Here is a 17,045-nt window from a genome sequence, read left to right as displayed (position 1 = left end):
GTACTTGTGAGTCCTAGCCTTCTGTAATGGGGGTTCTGTGGATCAGACTCGAGTCACACTTGGTGCCAAGCACCTGACTCATCTTGTTGGCCCATCAGCAACCGTTTTTAACGTTTTTGTTTTTGGTGTGTGTCATGTTGTATTTTATGGTGCTGGGGATGGAACTTAGGACCTTACAAATGCTCAGTATACACTCTACCAAAGAGCTATACGTCAGCTTCTGTTCAACAACCCTTTTCTGTCCTAATAACATCAGGAAGATGGCATGTGGCGTATGTGGTAAGTCCTCCACAAACAGTATTAAACTGAAAATGGTAAAATCCTGGCTCTTATATTAAAAGACTTGTTAGCAAGCAGGCAGAGAAAATTCTCAAAGATAATATGATTAAAGAAGAAATTTAAGCTGGGTGTGTTAGTGCATGCCTGTCTCCTATAATTCTGGCACTTGAGGTGAAGGCAGGAGGATCAGGAGTTCAAGGTTACCTTCTTCCACATAGTTTGAGGCCAGCCTAGGACCTGCATGAGACCTCATCTTGAAAAGACAAAGTAAGAGCTAACAAGACAATAAAGAGGGGTTGAACCTAGAAGACAAGGAAGAAATCCACTGCACACAGGTCCTGGAGCGTAGGGAGCTAGAAAGCGGCTGTGCAGATCTCAAATAGGAACGGCATATGAAAGTGATGCTTAGAGGAAATATGCCCGGTAACTGAGGTGGGCAGCGAGAGAGTCATCGTCCACGAGTGTGAGGTGTCCAAAGGAAATGTGTACCCAACTCTTAGAGACAGGTTATTGTTAAATACTCTTTATTCTTTGAAAGTTTCATATTTTTAATTATTTGTAGTTGTGTGTGTGTGTGTGCTGAGACCAGGGAGTTGCATATGCTCTCATGGATGAGATTCTATACAGGAAGGAAGTGTTAGCGAGAAGCTGCTGAAATCCAGATAGAGCCAGTAATCTACAGTGGTCTGCCAGTGCGAACTGCTTGGTTTTGAAAGCTCTACATTAGGGAGACTCAGATAAAGGTATGTAGTACTGCCTTGGCAGTTATTCTACAGTGTGGACTAAAATCTCTTGACAAAGTATCTCACTAGGTAGCCCAGGCTGACAGGACCTACCTATTCATAAGGCTGACTTGAAACTTGCTGTCTTCTTAGCTCTGCCTCCCAAGTGATGGGAGTATAGACATGGCATGTAATAGTTTAAAATTATTAATATTTCAGAATAAAACATTTTTGAGAGATATGATGTGGGAACTTGAGAGATTATTTCTCAGTAATTAGGAATGCTTGCTGCTTTTGCAGAAGCCCAGTGTTCAGTTCCTGGCACCCATGTTAGGTTGCTGACAACTTCCTTCTAACTCCAGCTTTAGAGGATCCGGTTCCCTTTTCCAGCCTCCATGGGTACCTGAGTACCCCTGCCCATGCCTATACTTAGACACATACACATAAAAGGAGTCTTTTAAAAAGATAATATGGGGGTTGGGGATTTAGCTCAGTGTTAGACTGCTTGCCTGTTTATGTGAGGCCCCGAGTTCAGCCCTCAGACAAAACCAAAACAGTGGTGCTACAGAGGAGCAGATTGCAGTACCCAAGGCCCACAGCAGCCTCATTGGAAACAGAGCTAGTGAGACAGAGATGCAGTCGGGGCACTGTCCCCTCTTGGATGCTGGAGTTCCTTTGCTGTGCATTATTGTGTTTGTACGTTGCCCCGTTGTCCTTCATTTCTCATTAATTCTACTTGTTTATTAAAGTAAAGAGTGATGCTTGTAATGTTCTTGGATTCGTGGGGGGGAGGGGAGTGAGACAAGTGTGGGAGAGCAAGCGTGGGGTCTGCACTGACGGTGTCCCTGTCTTTGTTTCTGGAGTGAACTGTAGTCTTTTCTCCTAGAGCGTCCCATCCCCTGTGACCACATGATGTATGAGCACCTACAGAAGTGGGGGCCTCGCAGGGAAGAGGTAAAATTTTTTCTTCGCCATGAGGATTCTCCAACTGAGAGCAGTGAACAAGGTTGGTAAATGCTTTCTAAAACCTCCCTCAATTCTTAACTTTGGTCATATTCGTTAATTTTAGAAAAGACTCAAAATTGTCAGGACAGAGAATGTGCATTCCCGTGCCCTTGACCTCTGTGATGCAGACTTGAGTGTGTCACAGCTGTAGGCACCGGCTCTCGCTTTCTCACAGGGCATTGTGGGTAAGATGATGCACTGGGTATGATAATGTGTAGGCATGCAGTGTATGAAGGTATTAATATTAATAAATACCACATGTGTCAAATGTTCAGTTTTTAAAATTAAACCTTGAAGTAATAAAAAGGTTATGAGAGATGTTTCTAATTTTAGAGTGGACCAGGCCTTTCTCAGTATCACATCATACCATAAAGACAAGCAAGTATGCTACTTAAAAACAAAGCGAGGCATGGCGGTACACACCTTTAATCCCAGCACTCAAGAGACCTGGCAGGTGGATCTCTGAGCTCCAGACCAGCCAAGGCTACATAGTGAATCCCTGTCTTCAAAACAAACAAAACCAAACAAACCAGCCAGGCATGGAGGCTCATGCCTGTAATCCCAGCCCTCAGGAGGCAGAGGTGGGGGATCTCTGTAAGTTTGGGGGCAGCCAGAGGTACTCAGAGAAGCCCTGTCTTGAACTGTCCCCCTCAAAAAAACTCAAAAAACAGTAAAACACCATTACCACTTACAGCAACAACAAAACAAAACAACAAAAAAATAAACAACGGAAAGAAAAGAAAAACCGATGGCAGTAAGCATCCTGACAACATCGATGGGTATATTTTCATTCCCAGGTAGGAAGTCTTAGAGATTTATATGAAAAGAAAGTTTAGTAGAGAAGCAAGAGACCCTGTTTCTAAAGAAGTACGTACGTACACGCACACACACACATGCATACACACACACATTTATACATACATATATACATACATACATACATACATACATACATACATACATGTAGGCAAAGCACAAAGCTGGGCCAGAGAGAGATGGCTCATCAGCTAAGAGCACTGGCTTTCTTGCAGTGAACTTGAGTTTGGTTCTGAGCACTGGCTGGTGGTTCACAACCATCTCTAACTTCAGTTCTTGGGAATCTTATGCTTTCTTAAAACCTCCTTAAACACAAAGCACATACATAATTACATACATTCCTGTATGCAGAACACATAAAATGAATTAATCTTAAACAAAAGAGCACAAGGCCTTTCAACCCAACAGTCTTCCTGTGGAAGTTCTACGTTCAAGCTGTTCCTGAATCTATACAAAATGAGGCTCACGTTGTACCTCGAGGGACTGTGAGCTACAGGATGTCCACATGGTAAAGTGCTCTGCAGCTCTAATACTAAAGACACCTGTGCCCAGGCCTGGACTTGTGTTCAGTAGAGGAAACCTGATGTTCTGTGCTAATATGTGCTGGATTCTTTTCTCTTACTGTACTGTACTAATTAACCCTGGTTTCTTTTCCCTCTGACTCAGGGGCTCACTGGCCAGGCAAGAGCGTTGGAACTCATTAACTTTTTATGAGCCAGAGAGAAAAGAAAGTAAATGAAAGAAAATCGTTGATACAGATGCGCGTGCGCGCGCACACTCTCTCTCTCTCTCTCTCTCTCTCTCTCTCTCTCTCTCTCTCTCACACACACACACACACACACACACACTCTGGTCAGGCCAAACACCTCATCAATTCCAAGTGTTCATGCATACTTACATGCATACATACACATATACCTACATATGTATGTATATACATACATATAGACAGATATATACATTTGTTGAATGGGGCTGAGCCCCAAATGCCACACTCTTATCTGGCCTTTTTATACCTTCTCAGAAAACGTTCTTTATAAAGTTACCTCACAGATGAAATGTTACACAGAAGGGGAGTCGCTGAAGGATGTAGATACTGAGTTCAAGATTCTGTAAGCTCATTATCAGTTCAGAGCAACAGTTTCATGTGGCCTAGTTTTTTCATAGTGCACACCTGTGGCCTCATCCTTGGACCTGTCCTAGAATGAATGTTTTTCCTTGATCACAAGTCTGTCCCAAGCCTGTTTCTCTTCTTAGTGCAATTGTGAAAACTCATTGTGTTCCTTATTATGCAGCCTTTACTTACTGTTCTACGGGGTGGTGGGGGAGGAGGACATTCTATTCTTTTTTTTTTTTCTTTTTTTTTTTTTTTTTCGGAGCTGGGGACTGAACCCAGGGCCTTGCGCATGCTAGGTAAGCGCTCTACCACTGAGCTAAATCCCCAACCCCAGGACACTCTATTCTTGATTTACATCTTTCTGGCAAAACAACTAAAACCATCTCCTTAAATTTTCTTCTTAAAATTTGAATCAAATCAGGAATTCTGTAAAATCATTAATTTATCTAAACAGCATTCATTCACGAAAGTTCATCTCCATGCTGATCTGCAGGGAATTTGCTCAGTAGGGTGGCTCATGCCCAGGCATCCTTAGGCTGTAATAACAGGAAGGGCAAATCGGCAGCAAGGAGCAGTCCTGGGATGAAGTCTCTGAGGACCCACATCTCAGAGCTCACCCACCACAGCCATGCAGAACAGTGGGCATCTCCAGAAACGCACTCACGTGTCTTTAGCCTTTCCTAGGTAGCTCCTGACACGTTCTCTTTTTTTGTTGTTTTTTGAGACAAGGCTTCACTCTGTAGCCTTGGCTGGCCTGGAACTTAATATGTAGATCAGGCTGGCCTCAAACTCCTAGAGATCCGCCTGTCTCTGTCTCTGAGTATTGGACTTAAAGGCAGGTACCACCATGCCTAGTACTTAAAGCGCAGTTTGTTTTGTTTGTTTGTTTGTTTGTTTTTATATTTATCTTATTTACTTATTTATGTGTATGGATGTTTGCCGACATCTGTGTCTGCATCACATACGTGTCCGTGCTTTCTGAATTAGAAGAGTGTCAGATCCCCTGGGACTTGTAGTTACCAAGGTCTATGATCCACCATGTGGGTGTTGGGAAATTAAACCCAGAGTCTCCAGAAGAGCAGCCAGGGCTCATAAACACAGACCTGCCTGTCCAGCCCCAGTTAAAACACTTGATAACAAGTCAATTTCATGCTTGAGGACGCGTGTGCGTTTGTAATTAAAATTCAAGAAGCGACACACGCAAAGACTGATTGGAAAACATTTTTAGCTGTGCTGTCTTGGACTTCTTGGCCTGGTACTTTATACTTACTGTTGATAAATATGCAAATAAGTGAAAAACCGAAGGGTTGGTAGTCGTATTTGTTATTATTTTCTCTTTTCTGGTGGGGGGATAATAGCCGAGAGCCAAAGAGATGACTCAACAGCTCTTGTTCCAGAGGACCTGAGTTCAGTTCCCAGAATAAAGATCAGGTACATTGCTGAGAAACCCTGGTCTTCTGGACCCTGAACACTCGCAGTGAGCGTGCTCATGGCCAAGGGCGCACATAAGATAAAAAATGTTTTTGAAAATAAAAAAAAATTGAAAAAAGACAAAAAATGTTTTTGGGACTGGAGAGTCCTCTCAGTGCATAAGAGCACATACTGTTCTACAGAGGACCTGAATTCATCCCCACACCCAGGCAGCAACTGCCTGTAGCTCCAGTTCCAAGGGCCCCAGTGCCCTCCCTCTCCTGGCCTCATGAGTACTGCCCTCGTGTGTAGGCCCACACAGCATGACCTCGTCTCAGAAAAACAATAATGGTGACAATTGTTTGAAATCTAGAAGTAAGTTTAGTACTTATCCTTGAAACTCTCAAAAATATAAAATAAAAATCCAGAAGATAGCTGACAATGTTTCCTGTGGCTTACCGTTGAAAATGACAGCTGTCCATCGTGGTGGGAGAGCTGCTCCGGCTGTGGCGTCAGGAGTGAGGCACTGCTCACACTCAGGAAGCAGAACATGCGTGCTGGCCTTCGGGGAGCGTCTTCCCGGGCTTCCCACCTCGGTCAAACCTTTCTCAATCCCCCTTCCTAGACACACAGTGTTTTTTTGAGGTGTTTCTGACCCAGTTAACAGTGGAAGAACTATCACAGTGTGCTTCATCCTCTCATCTCTTTAGGTGCCCGTCAGAGCCAAGAGCAGAGAACGCAGAGAAACGTTATGAATGTTCCTGGAGAGAAGCACACTGAAAATGGGGTAAGTCGTGGGGACTAAGTGAATTGGTTCTGTATGTGTGTACTGGTCCTGTGTGTATGCAGGTACTTGAGTTCGTGAGCCTAGGGAAGTCAGACGACAACTGCAGTGTTCCTGAGGACCTGTCCACCTTGGTTTTGAGATCTCTAACTGGCCTGGAAGTTTCCAAGTAGGCTGAGCTGGCTAGTCAGGGAGCACAGGTCGGCCTGTGTCTGCCTTCCCAGCACTGAAACAAAGCATTGGGTGGAGCATCTGGCCCCATCTCTGTGGTGCTGATGCTCCGATTAGTGCCAGGATCCAGGGACAGGGTAGGTGGAGGGAGATCGTGTCTGAGCAGTTGAAGGGAGAGGAGGGGCTCCCTCAGCACTCTGTGGCATTGGGCGGTTGGTTTGATGTTGCTGTTACGTCACGTGTTCTTAGGAATACTGCATGCATCGAGAGAACGAGGGGATAGGGAACATTTAAGCCTGATCTTTGGAGGTTTTAGTTTTAACTTTTTCAAATATTTTAAGACTAGAGGATTAGTTTATTTCTTTCTGCTCTACAACTAACTAGACATTCAACCTTGGGCAGGTGTGTGTGGTCTTGTTAGATGCTGGTGATTATGGTAAGAAGGCCAGAGGGGGCCTGGCCGAGAAGGCCAGAGGGGGCCTGGCTGTACACTGCTGCACGGTTTGCACACTGGCTACAGCTGCCTCTCCCCTTCCAGCAGGTTACTGACATGCAGTTTTTGTGCTGTGAATGCACAGTTTGAGAGTCGCTTATTCAGAGGGTTTCGGATCTCATGGCTTCTCAGATTGGAAATACTTGCCTAGGCTTCATCGATCGACTATCTCTAATCCTAAAGTAATGTTACAACTTTAGGAAGTGTTGGATTTTGAGCTTTTCGATAAGGGAGATCTAATCTGAATTGCCCCCTCCGCTGCCTCCTCTTCCTCCTAAGACTCAATTTTATGTATAAGTGATTTGCCTGCATATATGTATCTATCTATATATGTGCACCATGTGCATGACCAGTGCCTGTGGACACCAGAGGAGGGCTCTGGATCCCCTGAAACCGAAGTTTCAGACAATCGTTAGCTGTCATGTGAGTATTGGGATCCAAATTCAGGTCCCCTGCAAGAGCAGGAAGTGCTCTTAATTGATGAGCCATCACTCCAGCCCCAAATCTCTGCTTCTTTGAACTTGTTTGAATCACATGATGCCCATCTTTGTAAAAGAAGGATAGTAGCGGGGTTGGGGATTTAGCTCAGTGGTAGAGCGCTTGCCTAGGAAGCACAAGGCCCTGGGTTCGGTCCTCAGCTCCGAAAAAAAGAACCAAAAAAAAAAAAAAAAAAAAGGATAGTAGCCTCCTAGTCCATCGTTTCCTTCTTTCTAAATTTTAAGCAGTATATAGCTTAGATTGTCAGGTCGACAATAATTATATACTTGAATTCTCAGTAGTTACCATTTTAGACTTTGTCAGTAGAGTGTTCTAGGCTGTAGTTCAGTTGTTAAGAGTATTTGCCTAGCATGTATAAAGTTCTTGGTTCCATCTCTACCACCATACAAGCCAAAAATGGTGTCATATGCCTATAACTTCAGCAGCAAGGAGGTAAAGACAGGAGGGTTATTAGTTCAAGATCATCCTTGGCTGTACTGTGAGTTCAAAGCCATCTGGGATAGATGAGAACCTGTCTTGAGAAAGAGAGAAGCCCTGCATGGTGGTACACCCTTCAGATAGAGATACTGAGAGGCAGAAACAGGTGGCTCTCTGTGAGTCTGAGACAGAGACAGACCTGAGGCGAGAGAGGGAGCAGGGAAATAACTCAGTAATAGTTCCGTTAAGTTTTATAGATAGCCATCGTAGAACCTGCCTTAGTTACTTTTCTGTTGTGAAGAGACATCATAATGAAGGCAACTTACAAAAGAAAGTATTTATTTGAGGGCTTGCTTACAATTTTAGAGGCTGTCCATGACCATCAAGGTAGGAGCATGGTGGCAGCATGTGGCTGGAGCACTAGCTAAGAGCTTGCTTCCTGACCTGCAAATTAGAGGCAGAGAGAGTAGGACCACACCTAGCAATGGCTTTTGAAACCCTAAAGCCCACCCCCAATGACATACTTCTCTAACAAGGTCACACCTCCTTCCACAAGACCACACCTTCTCATCCTTCCCAAAGCATTTCACCAGCTAGGGACCCAGCATTCAAATAAATGAAGCTGTGGGGAAGCCATGCTCATTCAGACTACCACAGAGACAGATTTCTAGTTTGTTATTAGACAAAATGTGTGTGTGCATGCACACGTGTGTAAGTACATGTGTGGTGTGTGCACAATACATATACGTATTTGTACAGGTCAGAAGACAGCTATAGGTGTTGGTCTTTATTCTGTCGTCCCCTGCTGCATACAGCAGGCTAGCCTGCCAGCTTCCCAGGATCCTCCTGTCTCCCTCCTAGCTCTCTGTAGGAAACTCTGGGGTTACAGCTGTGCTCTACATAGACTAGCTTTTGTGTGGGTTCTGAGGGCTCAAACTCAAGTCCTCACACTGTGGCAAGTGCTTTACCCACCAAGCCATTTTCACAGCCCCATAATTTTTTCTATTTGGTTTCAATGTCGTATTTCATTTGTCACTCATAGATGTGCCGGCGTTAAGGTGGATGTTCCTCTTCCTTACACTCCAGTCTCTAACAATCACTTCACAGTCCTCATCTAACTTTTTTTAATTCTAAATCTGGAGGAGTTATGCAGAGACCTCTTAACTGTTTCAGGAAGTCAATCTGTCTGTGTGTCTGTAATCTTTCTTATCTGTCTCTGTGTTTCTTCCAACCTCCCTTCCTCCCTTCCTCCCTCCCTCCCTCTGTCCCTCTCTCTTTCATATTCATTCTTACCCTACTTTTGTGACAAGGCCTCACTGTATCCCAGGTTTACCTCAAACTTGCTATATAACCAAGAATGATCTTCACTCACCTCCTGCTCCTCCTGTTTTCATCTCCCGAGCACTGGTTTTACAGGCCTGTACCACACCTGGCATCTCGTACTCTAGGATTTCCTGACACAGCTCGATATGGCAGCACAGGCCTGCATTTCAAGCACCTGGGAAGTAGCAGGCAGATGGTCTGAGTTCAAGCTCATCCTAGGCTACACAGTAAAGCTCTCAGCTACCTTGGGCTGTATAGTGAGACTGTCTCAGAATAGATGGATAGATGATGGATGGATGGATGGATGGATGGGTGGATGCTTGGTGTAATTGTGATTCTGTGAAGTGGCTCTAAAACATTTCTTATGTGACTGTTTCTGTGTGTGTGTGTGTGTGTGTGTGTGTGTGTGTGTGTGTGTGCGCGCGCGGGTGTGCACACTATAAGAGTATGTGGAGGCCAGAGGACAACTCAGGGAGTCAGTTCTGTGCTTCTGCCCTATGGGGAGATTATCCCATCTATCATTCATTTACGTTACCATCCCTGGGGCTCAGATTATGATCAATCTTAGAACTCAAAAGGATTTTCAACAGGTAAGGACATCAGCCTCCAAGACTGACAACCTGAGTTCAATCCCTGAAACCCACTGGCTGCTTTTCCTTAGGATCTAGGTTCAATTCCCACCACCCATGGAGGCTAGCAACCATCTGTAACTCCAGTTCCAGGGGATCCACAGCTCTTCTGGCTTCTGAGGGAACTGCATTCATGTGGTGCACAGACATACAAGCAGACAAAACACTCAGACACACAGAGTAAAATAAAAAATAAAATAACTTTTTAAAAAGTGTGTTGTAAGCTTTATAAGTGCTTGTGACTAGAGGACGGTCTGAGACCCTGTGTAAAAGGCTAACTGCTGCAAGCGTCACATCAAAGGCGGTCTGTGACTCGATAGGCGGTCTGTGACTTGACAACGAGCACCTGCCCGCCTTTAACCCGCCCTGCATGGCCGTGTAAAGCCCTGCATTGTCTCCAGAGCACTTTCACCTGCATTTTTTTAATAAATCTTTTTATTCTTTTTTTAAAAACTTTTATTTTTTTAAAGATTTATTCATTTATTATATATAAGTAAACTGTAGCTGTTCAGACACACCAGAAGAGGGCATCAGATCCCATTACAGATGGTTGTGAGCCACCGTGTGGTTGCTGGGATTTGAACTCAGGACCTCTGGAAGAGCAGTCGGTGCGCTAACCGCTGAGCCGTCTCCCCAGCCCCCAGCTGTGTTTTTAAATTAACAAGATGTTAGAAATGTTTTCCCCACGATTTCTGTGACCCGGATGGAGCAGTTGCATCTTAGATGTTCGGCTTGTGAGCTGAGACTAAAAGGAGCAGACCGCATAGCAGCCGTGAGGGAGACAGGCCGCGTGGGTTGGAGTCAGCAGGAACTGAACTGCTGTGAGTCATGCCCATGGCTGCTCAGGCAAGGGCTGGGGAAGTTCTCTCTACAGCCTGCAAGTCACCAGGACAGACACCAAGACAGACAGGCTGGTCTTGGTGCTGGCTGACTGTGCTGTAAAGATACTTGGTTTACTCTCTTGTGTGCCCTGTGTGGGGCTCTGACGATCATGGGCTCTTTGATTCCATAAAGTGCTCGCACGTATGACTCACTTTGAAAGGACACAGTGCATGGAAAAGCGTGTTCTTGGTAGAGTCCTGGATGTCCTCAGCCAGCCCTGCTGAGAAAGCCACCTCCTATGCACTCACATATGTCCAGCACGCTGCAAGGCTAGTACAGTCTGTCTCTTCTAGCTGTTACAAGTGCAGCTCAGATCTAGGTCTGTGATCTATTTTGAGTTAATTTTTGGGTATGGTATAGGTAGAAATCCAAATTCATTCCTTTGCATTGTTTTATCATTTGATAAAAACACACTCTCCTTTCACCTAAGTTGCCTGACACTTGATCACTTGAATATTGATGCCAAGATTGACTGTGGAAGCAGTTACTAGTGTGGTCACTCGGTGTTCATTTTCTGTGTGGTACTGAGGACATGCTCGTGCATGTCAGATGACACTTGTCGAGGAAAGTAACCTAGACGTTAGCTACTGCATAGAGATGTAGCAGGAGCATAGAGGTGGGGCCAGGCCAGGGTTTACCTGCCTCTGCGGCAGCTTGTGCTTAGTCTGCCCTCTTGTGGGTAGATGCCTGTTATTTCTCCCCCTTGCCTGCAGTTCCTGTCACAGCTGACTGGGTCGCTCATCCAGGTCACTTCTGGCTCAGGCTTTGCTTGGTAGCATCTGTCCCCAGCCGCTTCTGCATGGGTGTTGATGCTCCGCTTAACACCTGCGTCGTGTGGGTGGACAGTCTGTGGTGTCAGGAATCTCTTGACTTGCATTTAGTGGCTTTGGGACTTAATGAAATTAGGAATAAATAGTCCGCTGTTTATGAGTGAGGCCATATGACTTTATTCTGACTTTGTCAGACTTACTGCTGTGAGGATCAGCTTCTCTTAGTAATTCCTCCCCTTTGCCTCCCAGGTCTTGATTAGGTTCCCACCTTGTTTTGTTCTCCTTGGCTCTCACATTTCTGTTGCTCTGTGTCGCGTTTTCGTTCTTTAGAGACACGTTCAGCCAGTGAGCTGTCCTCAGCTTTGTCTGGTTGTTTAGTGCATAGAGGTGGTCTTGATAATTATAACAAAAAAAAAAAAAAAGACAAAGTCCAGGGGGAAATACTTGAGACTCATATGCTTGACAAATAACTTATGTACTACAGATATAAAGAACTCTGAAAACTGAATAATTTTTATTCATGTTTTTATTTTTATTTCAAAATTTTATACATTTTTATCACTTTTTTCCCCTCCCCAGCTCCTCCCAGATCCTGCCCACCTGACTTTGCACTCTCTTATTCTCTCTCTTAACAAACAGGAAAAAACCCACAAAACAAACAAAAAAATAAGACAAAAATGCCAAAGTGAAACAAAGTCCACCAAAATCCACGGCAGTTTTTACTGTGTTTGCAGGGCACCCCGTCCTGTAGAGCTGTTGATATATCCAGTAAGGGACGCCGTTGGAGAAAACTGACTTCCTTTGCCAGGGGGTGTCGATTGCAAATAGCTTCTTGGTTAGGGGAAATAACCTAGTTTTTAAAAATCGGGCATGGCTGCACCAAAGGAGATACACGAATGGCCTGTTAAGTACATGGAATTGTGGTCAACATCATTAATGTTCAGGAAAATACAAACTAAAATCATTTGAACGCACAAGCTTGATGTGGTGGGAACCCAGATGCACTGCTGGGTGGGCGTGGAGGTGCTGTAATCTGCAGAGCTGACAAACAGCACTGTGCTCCTGAGTGAGAAGCCACTCTTTGTGCAGTGAGTGAGAATGGCTCCATGCTAGGGCGCCATGTCCAAGATGAGCAAAGCCTGAGGGCAAAGGTGGGTTTTGGCTTTCTTTCGTGGCCAGGGCTCTGTTGGTGGCTCTCTTCACTCAGTGACGCTTCTAAGAATGGGAAAACACTCACATTCGTAAAATAAAGTAACTAGAAATTTAAAATGTTTGATCTTGTATTTAGATGGTTACCACGAGTGTAATCCTGGGTGTCCTGTCAGCTCTGATCTTGGAAATATTTCCCTTGCCTGGTACTTTGCTTATGGTTCTCATTAGAATCAATATGTACGGAGTTTTTGCGGCAGGGCCTTCTGTGCGGCCCTGACTGTCCTAGAACGACTCATAGAGGTCTGTGTGCTGGCATATAGGTGTCCTCACTGGGGGTGGGCTGTCTAGAACGACTCATAGAGGTCTGTGTGCTGGGATGATAGGTGTCCTCACTGGGGGTGGGCTGTCTAGAACGACTCATAGAGGTCTGTGTGCTGGCATATAGGTGTCCTCACTGGGAGTGGGCTGTCTAGAACGACTCATAGAGGTCTGTGTGCTGGGATAATAGGTGTCCTCACTGGGGGTGGGCTGTCTAGAACGACTCATAGAGGTCTGTGTGCTGGGATAATAGGTGTCCTCACTGGGGGTGGGCTGTCTAGAACGACTCATAGAGGTCTGTGTGCTGGGATGATAGGTGTCCTCACTGGGGGTGGGCTGTCTAGAACGACTCATAGAGGTCTGTGTGCTGGGATGATAGGTGTCCTCACTGGGGGTGGGCTGTCTAGAACGACTCATAGAGGTCTGTGTGCTGGGATAATAGGTGTCCTCACTGGGGGTGGACTGTCTAGCTCACATTCTCTCTATACCTTTGTATTGCTTTATGTGTATGAGTGGTTTGCATGCATGTATGCTTGTGCACCACATGTGTGCCTGACGCTCATGGAGGCCAGAAGAGGGCATCCGATCCTCTGGAGCCAGAGTTACAAACGGTTGTGAGCCACCGTGTAAGCGCTGGGAACTAAGTCCAGGTCTTCTACAAGAACAAGGGCTTCCAATTTCTGAGCCATCTCTTCAGCCCCTCTTTTGGTTTTGTTTGTTTTTATTGTGAGTTGTCCATGCATGAAAATGTATAAAATGTGCAGTTTAAAGAATTACTCAGAAGCTCTAAGTTACCAGTCAAACTTAGAATTTCTCAATTTATTCTTTTTAAACCAACCCTACGTTGCTTGTTTTAGCTTGGCAGACACATAACACAAGATGTTTGGTGAAGGTAACTTCTAAACTTCTGCTCAGATTTCCCAGGTTGTTTTGAAGAAAGAAATATAAACAAAAAACAGTTGTAGAAAAATACAGCAGAGGGCTGGAGAGATGGCTCAGCGGTTAAGAGCACTGACTGCTCTTCCCGAGGTCCTGAGTTCAATTCCCAGCAACCACATGGCAGCTCACAACCATCTGTAATGGGATCTGATGCCCTCTTCTGGTGTATCTGAAGACAGCTACAGTGTACTTATATATAATAAATAAATGTTTTTAAAAACTAATTTTTACTTTAGGTATTCTTTTATGTCATGAGTAGACTGACACTGTTGCTGTCTTCAGACACACCAGAAGAGGGCATTGAACTCAGGACCTTTGAAAGAGCAGGCAGTGCTCTTAACTGCTGAGCCATCTCTCCAGCCCAAATCTTTTTTTTTTTAAGTACAGCAGAAGTCGAGCAAGGTTCCAAAGTACGTAAGCAGTGGCTCAGTTAGCTGCATCAGAGTGTCATCAGGGGTGGCCGGGGAGTGGTCAGAGGCTTCTGCAGAGATGGAGGGGAGCAGATTTGGCATAAATTGAAACTGAGGTATAGGTGTGCCAACTCTGGGGACAACTAGAGCTCACCACACATTAGATTAAATGTCTTCTTGAAACAGTTCCTGTCACTGTCTAGGGGACTTGATTGGGTTTGTCTTCTCTGCCAGTTAAGGATTAAAAGGCAGGAAAAATCTGAACCACACAGGTAACAGCAGTGGTAATGGCAGACCTCAGACACAGCAGACAGCAGATGCGCTAAAAGAAAGGTCTTAAGGGGAGAGTGAGTACACTACACACTCCCAGCCTCTCCTCGGGGACTGGGAGTTGTCAGGGTCTCTGAAGGAGGTCTGCCTGCCTCAGTTTAGGGTTGCTCAGTTTGAACCAAAACAGGGAGGCTGACGGGTCCATAGCTTTGGTAAGATGTCCTGATCTGATCTTGAATCTGCAGGACAGTCCGAAGGCAGTGCCCAGCAAGTTCACCGTCTCCATCATCTAGACTCGGTCTGCCTCCCTGTCTATGTGCTTTCGGATCTTAACAGTCCCTCAGTACAAAACAGTTTTCATACATGTGAGACACAATGGAAAACGTGTTTCTGTGGGAACAGTGTATGTCTGCCGCTTTGGCTGGGAAAGGAAAGCAGCAGCCACAGGAGGGGTAGCCTGCGGGTGTGAGGCGAAGACCTGTCCTTTAGACGTTCTTCTGTGTGCTTTGTCCTGTGGGTAGGTTGCACTCAGCATGGACTTCAAGAACAACAACATATCTTTAGGATAGGGTTGCCAAGACAAGAGAGCTTCAAGTCAGGAGACAGACTTTGTGCCCAGTACAGCAGAAGCACTAAGATAAACACTGCCAAAGGCCAGTCTGAGTGTCCGAGCCCCACGCACAGCTCAGAAGCACTAAGATCCAAACACTGCCAAAGGTCGGTCTGAGTGTCCGAGCCCCACGCACAGCTCAGAGTTCTACCCTTGGGTGGGTAAACTACCAGTGGGTTTTTATATCTAAAATGATAACAGCAGAATATCGCCTTTTTTTAATAGGACTGGTGAATGTAGGGAAGCGATGCTTTGGGGACTGCATTGTTTTATTCTCTGCTGTTGTGAAGGAATTGCCTGGCAAAACTTAAAAGGAGAAAAGGGGCCAGGCGTTGGTGGCGCATGCCTTTAATACCAACAGAGGCAGGTGCATCTCTGTGTGTTCAAAGCCAGCCTGACCTACAGGGGAAGTTCCAGGACAGCCAGGACTACCCAGAGAAGCCCGCCTCAAAAAAAAAAAAAAGAAAGAGAGAGAGAGAGAAGACCTCTGGGCATAAACCTAAGTATTTAGAAGGCAGGGTGATGGTCACAGGATGTCTATTAGCAAGACAGCAGTATTAGCTTATCCTCTAGGGCCTATGACTAAGCTATAAATAGCAGGCATGAACTCGCTCCACAGAGCAGGCCTCAGCTCCAGTCAGAAAGCAGTGGATGGCCCTGTGACCGTCTGCAGTATGATCCAATAAGCACATCCTGCCTGGCAAGTCAGTGCTGTAGGGCGCAGGTCCACAACTAAGTGAAGCTGCTGATTTTGCTCTTCAGAGCCTGTACAGGGGAACTTTATTTTTGGTAGAACATGCTTATGTTAAGAAGGAAGCTTCTGTCACTTGACAGCTTTAAGTACCTAATTTTTATGGACTGGCAAGATGACTTAGAGGGCAAAGGAGCTTGAGGAAAGCGTCTTCCATCTGCACGTGGGAAGGAAAGAGCTGCCTCTTTAAATTATCCTGACTGCCCATGGCATGTGTGCTAATTAATTAATTAACTAATTAATGTAAAATATCTAATTTTAAAGAGACTGGCTCCACATTGCTCCATCAGGATCTTTAGATAAAAGAATAATATTCAGAGGGCTGGAGAGATGGCTCAGCGGTTAAGAGCACTGACTGCTCTTCCAGAGGTCCTGAGTTCAAATCCCAGCAACCACATGGTGGCTCACAACCATCTGTAATGGAATCCGATGCCTTCTTCTGGGGTATCTGAAGACAGCTACAGTATACTTACATATGTAAAATAAATAAATCTTTATAAAAAAAGAATAATATTCAGATAAGAATGTTGAACAATTCTTGGTTTGAGTCTGTTTCTGGAGCTTAAAGTTAGCTCAGATAATCCTAAGAGCTTAGGAAGAGACAGAGCTGGTAGAATTTGGGCTGGAACCGGAGAGACGGCACAGCAGTTAAGAGCCTGTTGTTTCAGAGGACCCAGATTCAGTTCCAGCCCCCACACGGCTGCTCACAACTCTGTGACTCCTTGGGCCTCTGTGGGATGCACAGACAGACAGACAGGCATAAGAGTCATACACATAAGATCAAATTCCAAAATTAGACAGACAATCGTAAGAGGTTAAAAAGTTAAAGGGGATCACGTGTGTGTGTGTGTGTGTGTGTGTGTGTGTGTGTGTGTGTGTGTGTGTGTGTAAATGTACAAGTAGGAAGTAGGTAGTGAGGGTCCGAGGGGTGCCATACAATACAGCCTTCCTGGCTAGAAGGGAAGGGCTCAGAGGAAGACCAGACCTTTCGACTGGAACTCCGCTGCTTCTATGGGCTACCTCCTTGGGACCCATCCTTCCCTCTCCCACGGCCCTCTCCTGGGTCCTCACACCCAGCTCGTAGATGTGAAGGATATGTGCACAGTGCCTGGAGCACATCTGAGAGATGGCGTCTTGCCTGTGGTGGGGCTTAGTGAGCTGTGTTCTGTGTGAAGGGTAAGAGTGCAGGCTGGCTGCACCCTTGCTTTCCCACCCGTGAGGTGGAGTGCCTCTGGCAGCTGCCTGGTGAGCACTCTGAGGCCTGCCCACCCGTGTGGGA

At 45.5% G+C, this 17,045-nt stretch overlaps 1 protein-coding gene across 6 annotated transcripts in view; it reads left to right on the top strand.

The window, feature by feature from the left end:
* The window catches only part of Ppp1r13b (protein phosphatase 1, regulatory subunit 13B), a 73,373-nt gene that overhangs the window by 34,794 nt on the left and 21,534 nt on the right, over nucleotides 1-17,045 (top strand). For all 6 annotated transcript variants that reach the window (XM_087553561.1, XM_087553560.1, NM_001395106.1 and 3 more), the window contains 2 exon segments: nucleotides 1,888-2,007; nucleotides 6,060-6,136. In XM_087553561.1, coding sequence (XP_087409687.1) covers nucleotides 1,888-2,007; nucleotides 6,060-6,136 — 197 coding nt within the window.

Source organism: Rattus norvegicus, chromosome 6, assembly GCF_021556685.1.
Source record: "Rattus norvegicus strain SHRSP/BbbUtx chromosome 6, alternate assembly SHRSP_T2T, whole genome shotgun sequence".
NCBI classification, from domain to species: Eukaryota; Metazoa; Chordata; class Mammalia; order Rodentia; family Muridae; genus Rattus; species Rattus norvegicus.
Note: the sequence above shows the minus strand (reverse complement) of the source record. Positions and strands in the feature narration are given on the sequence as shown.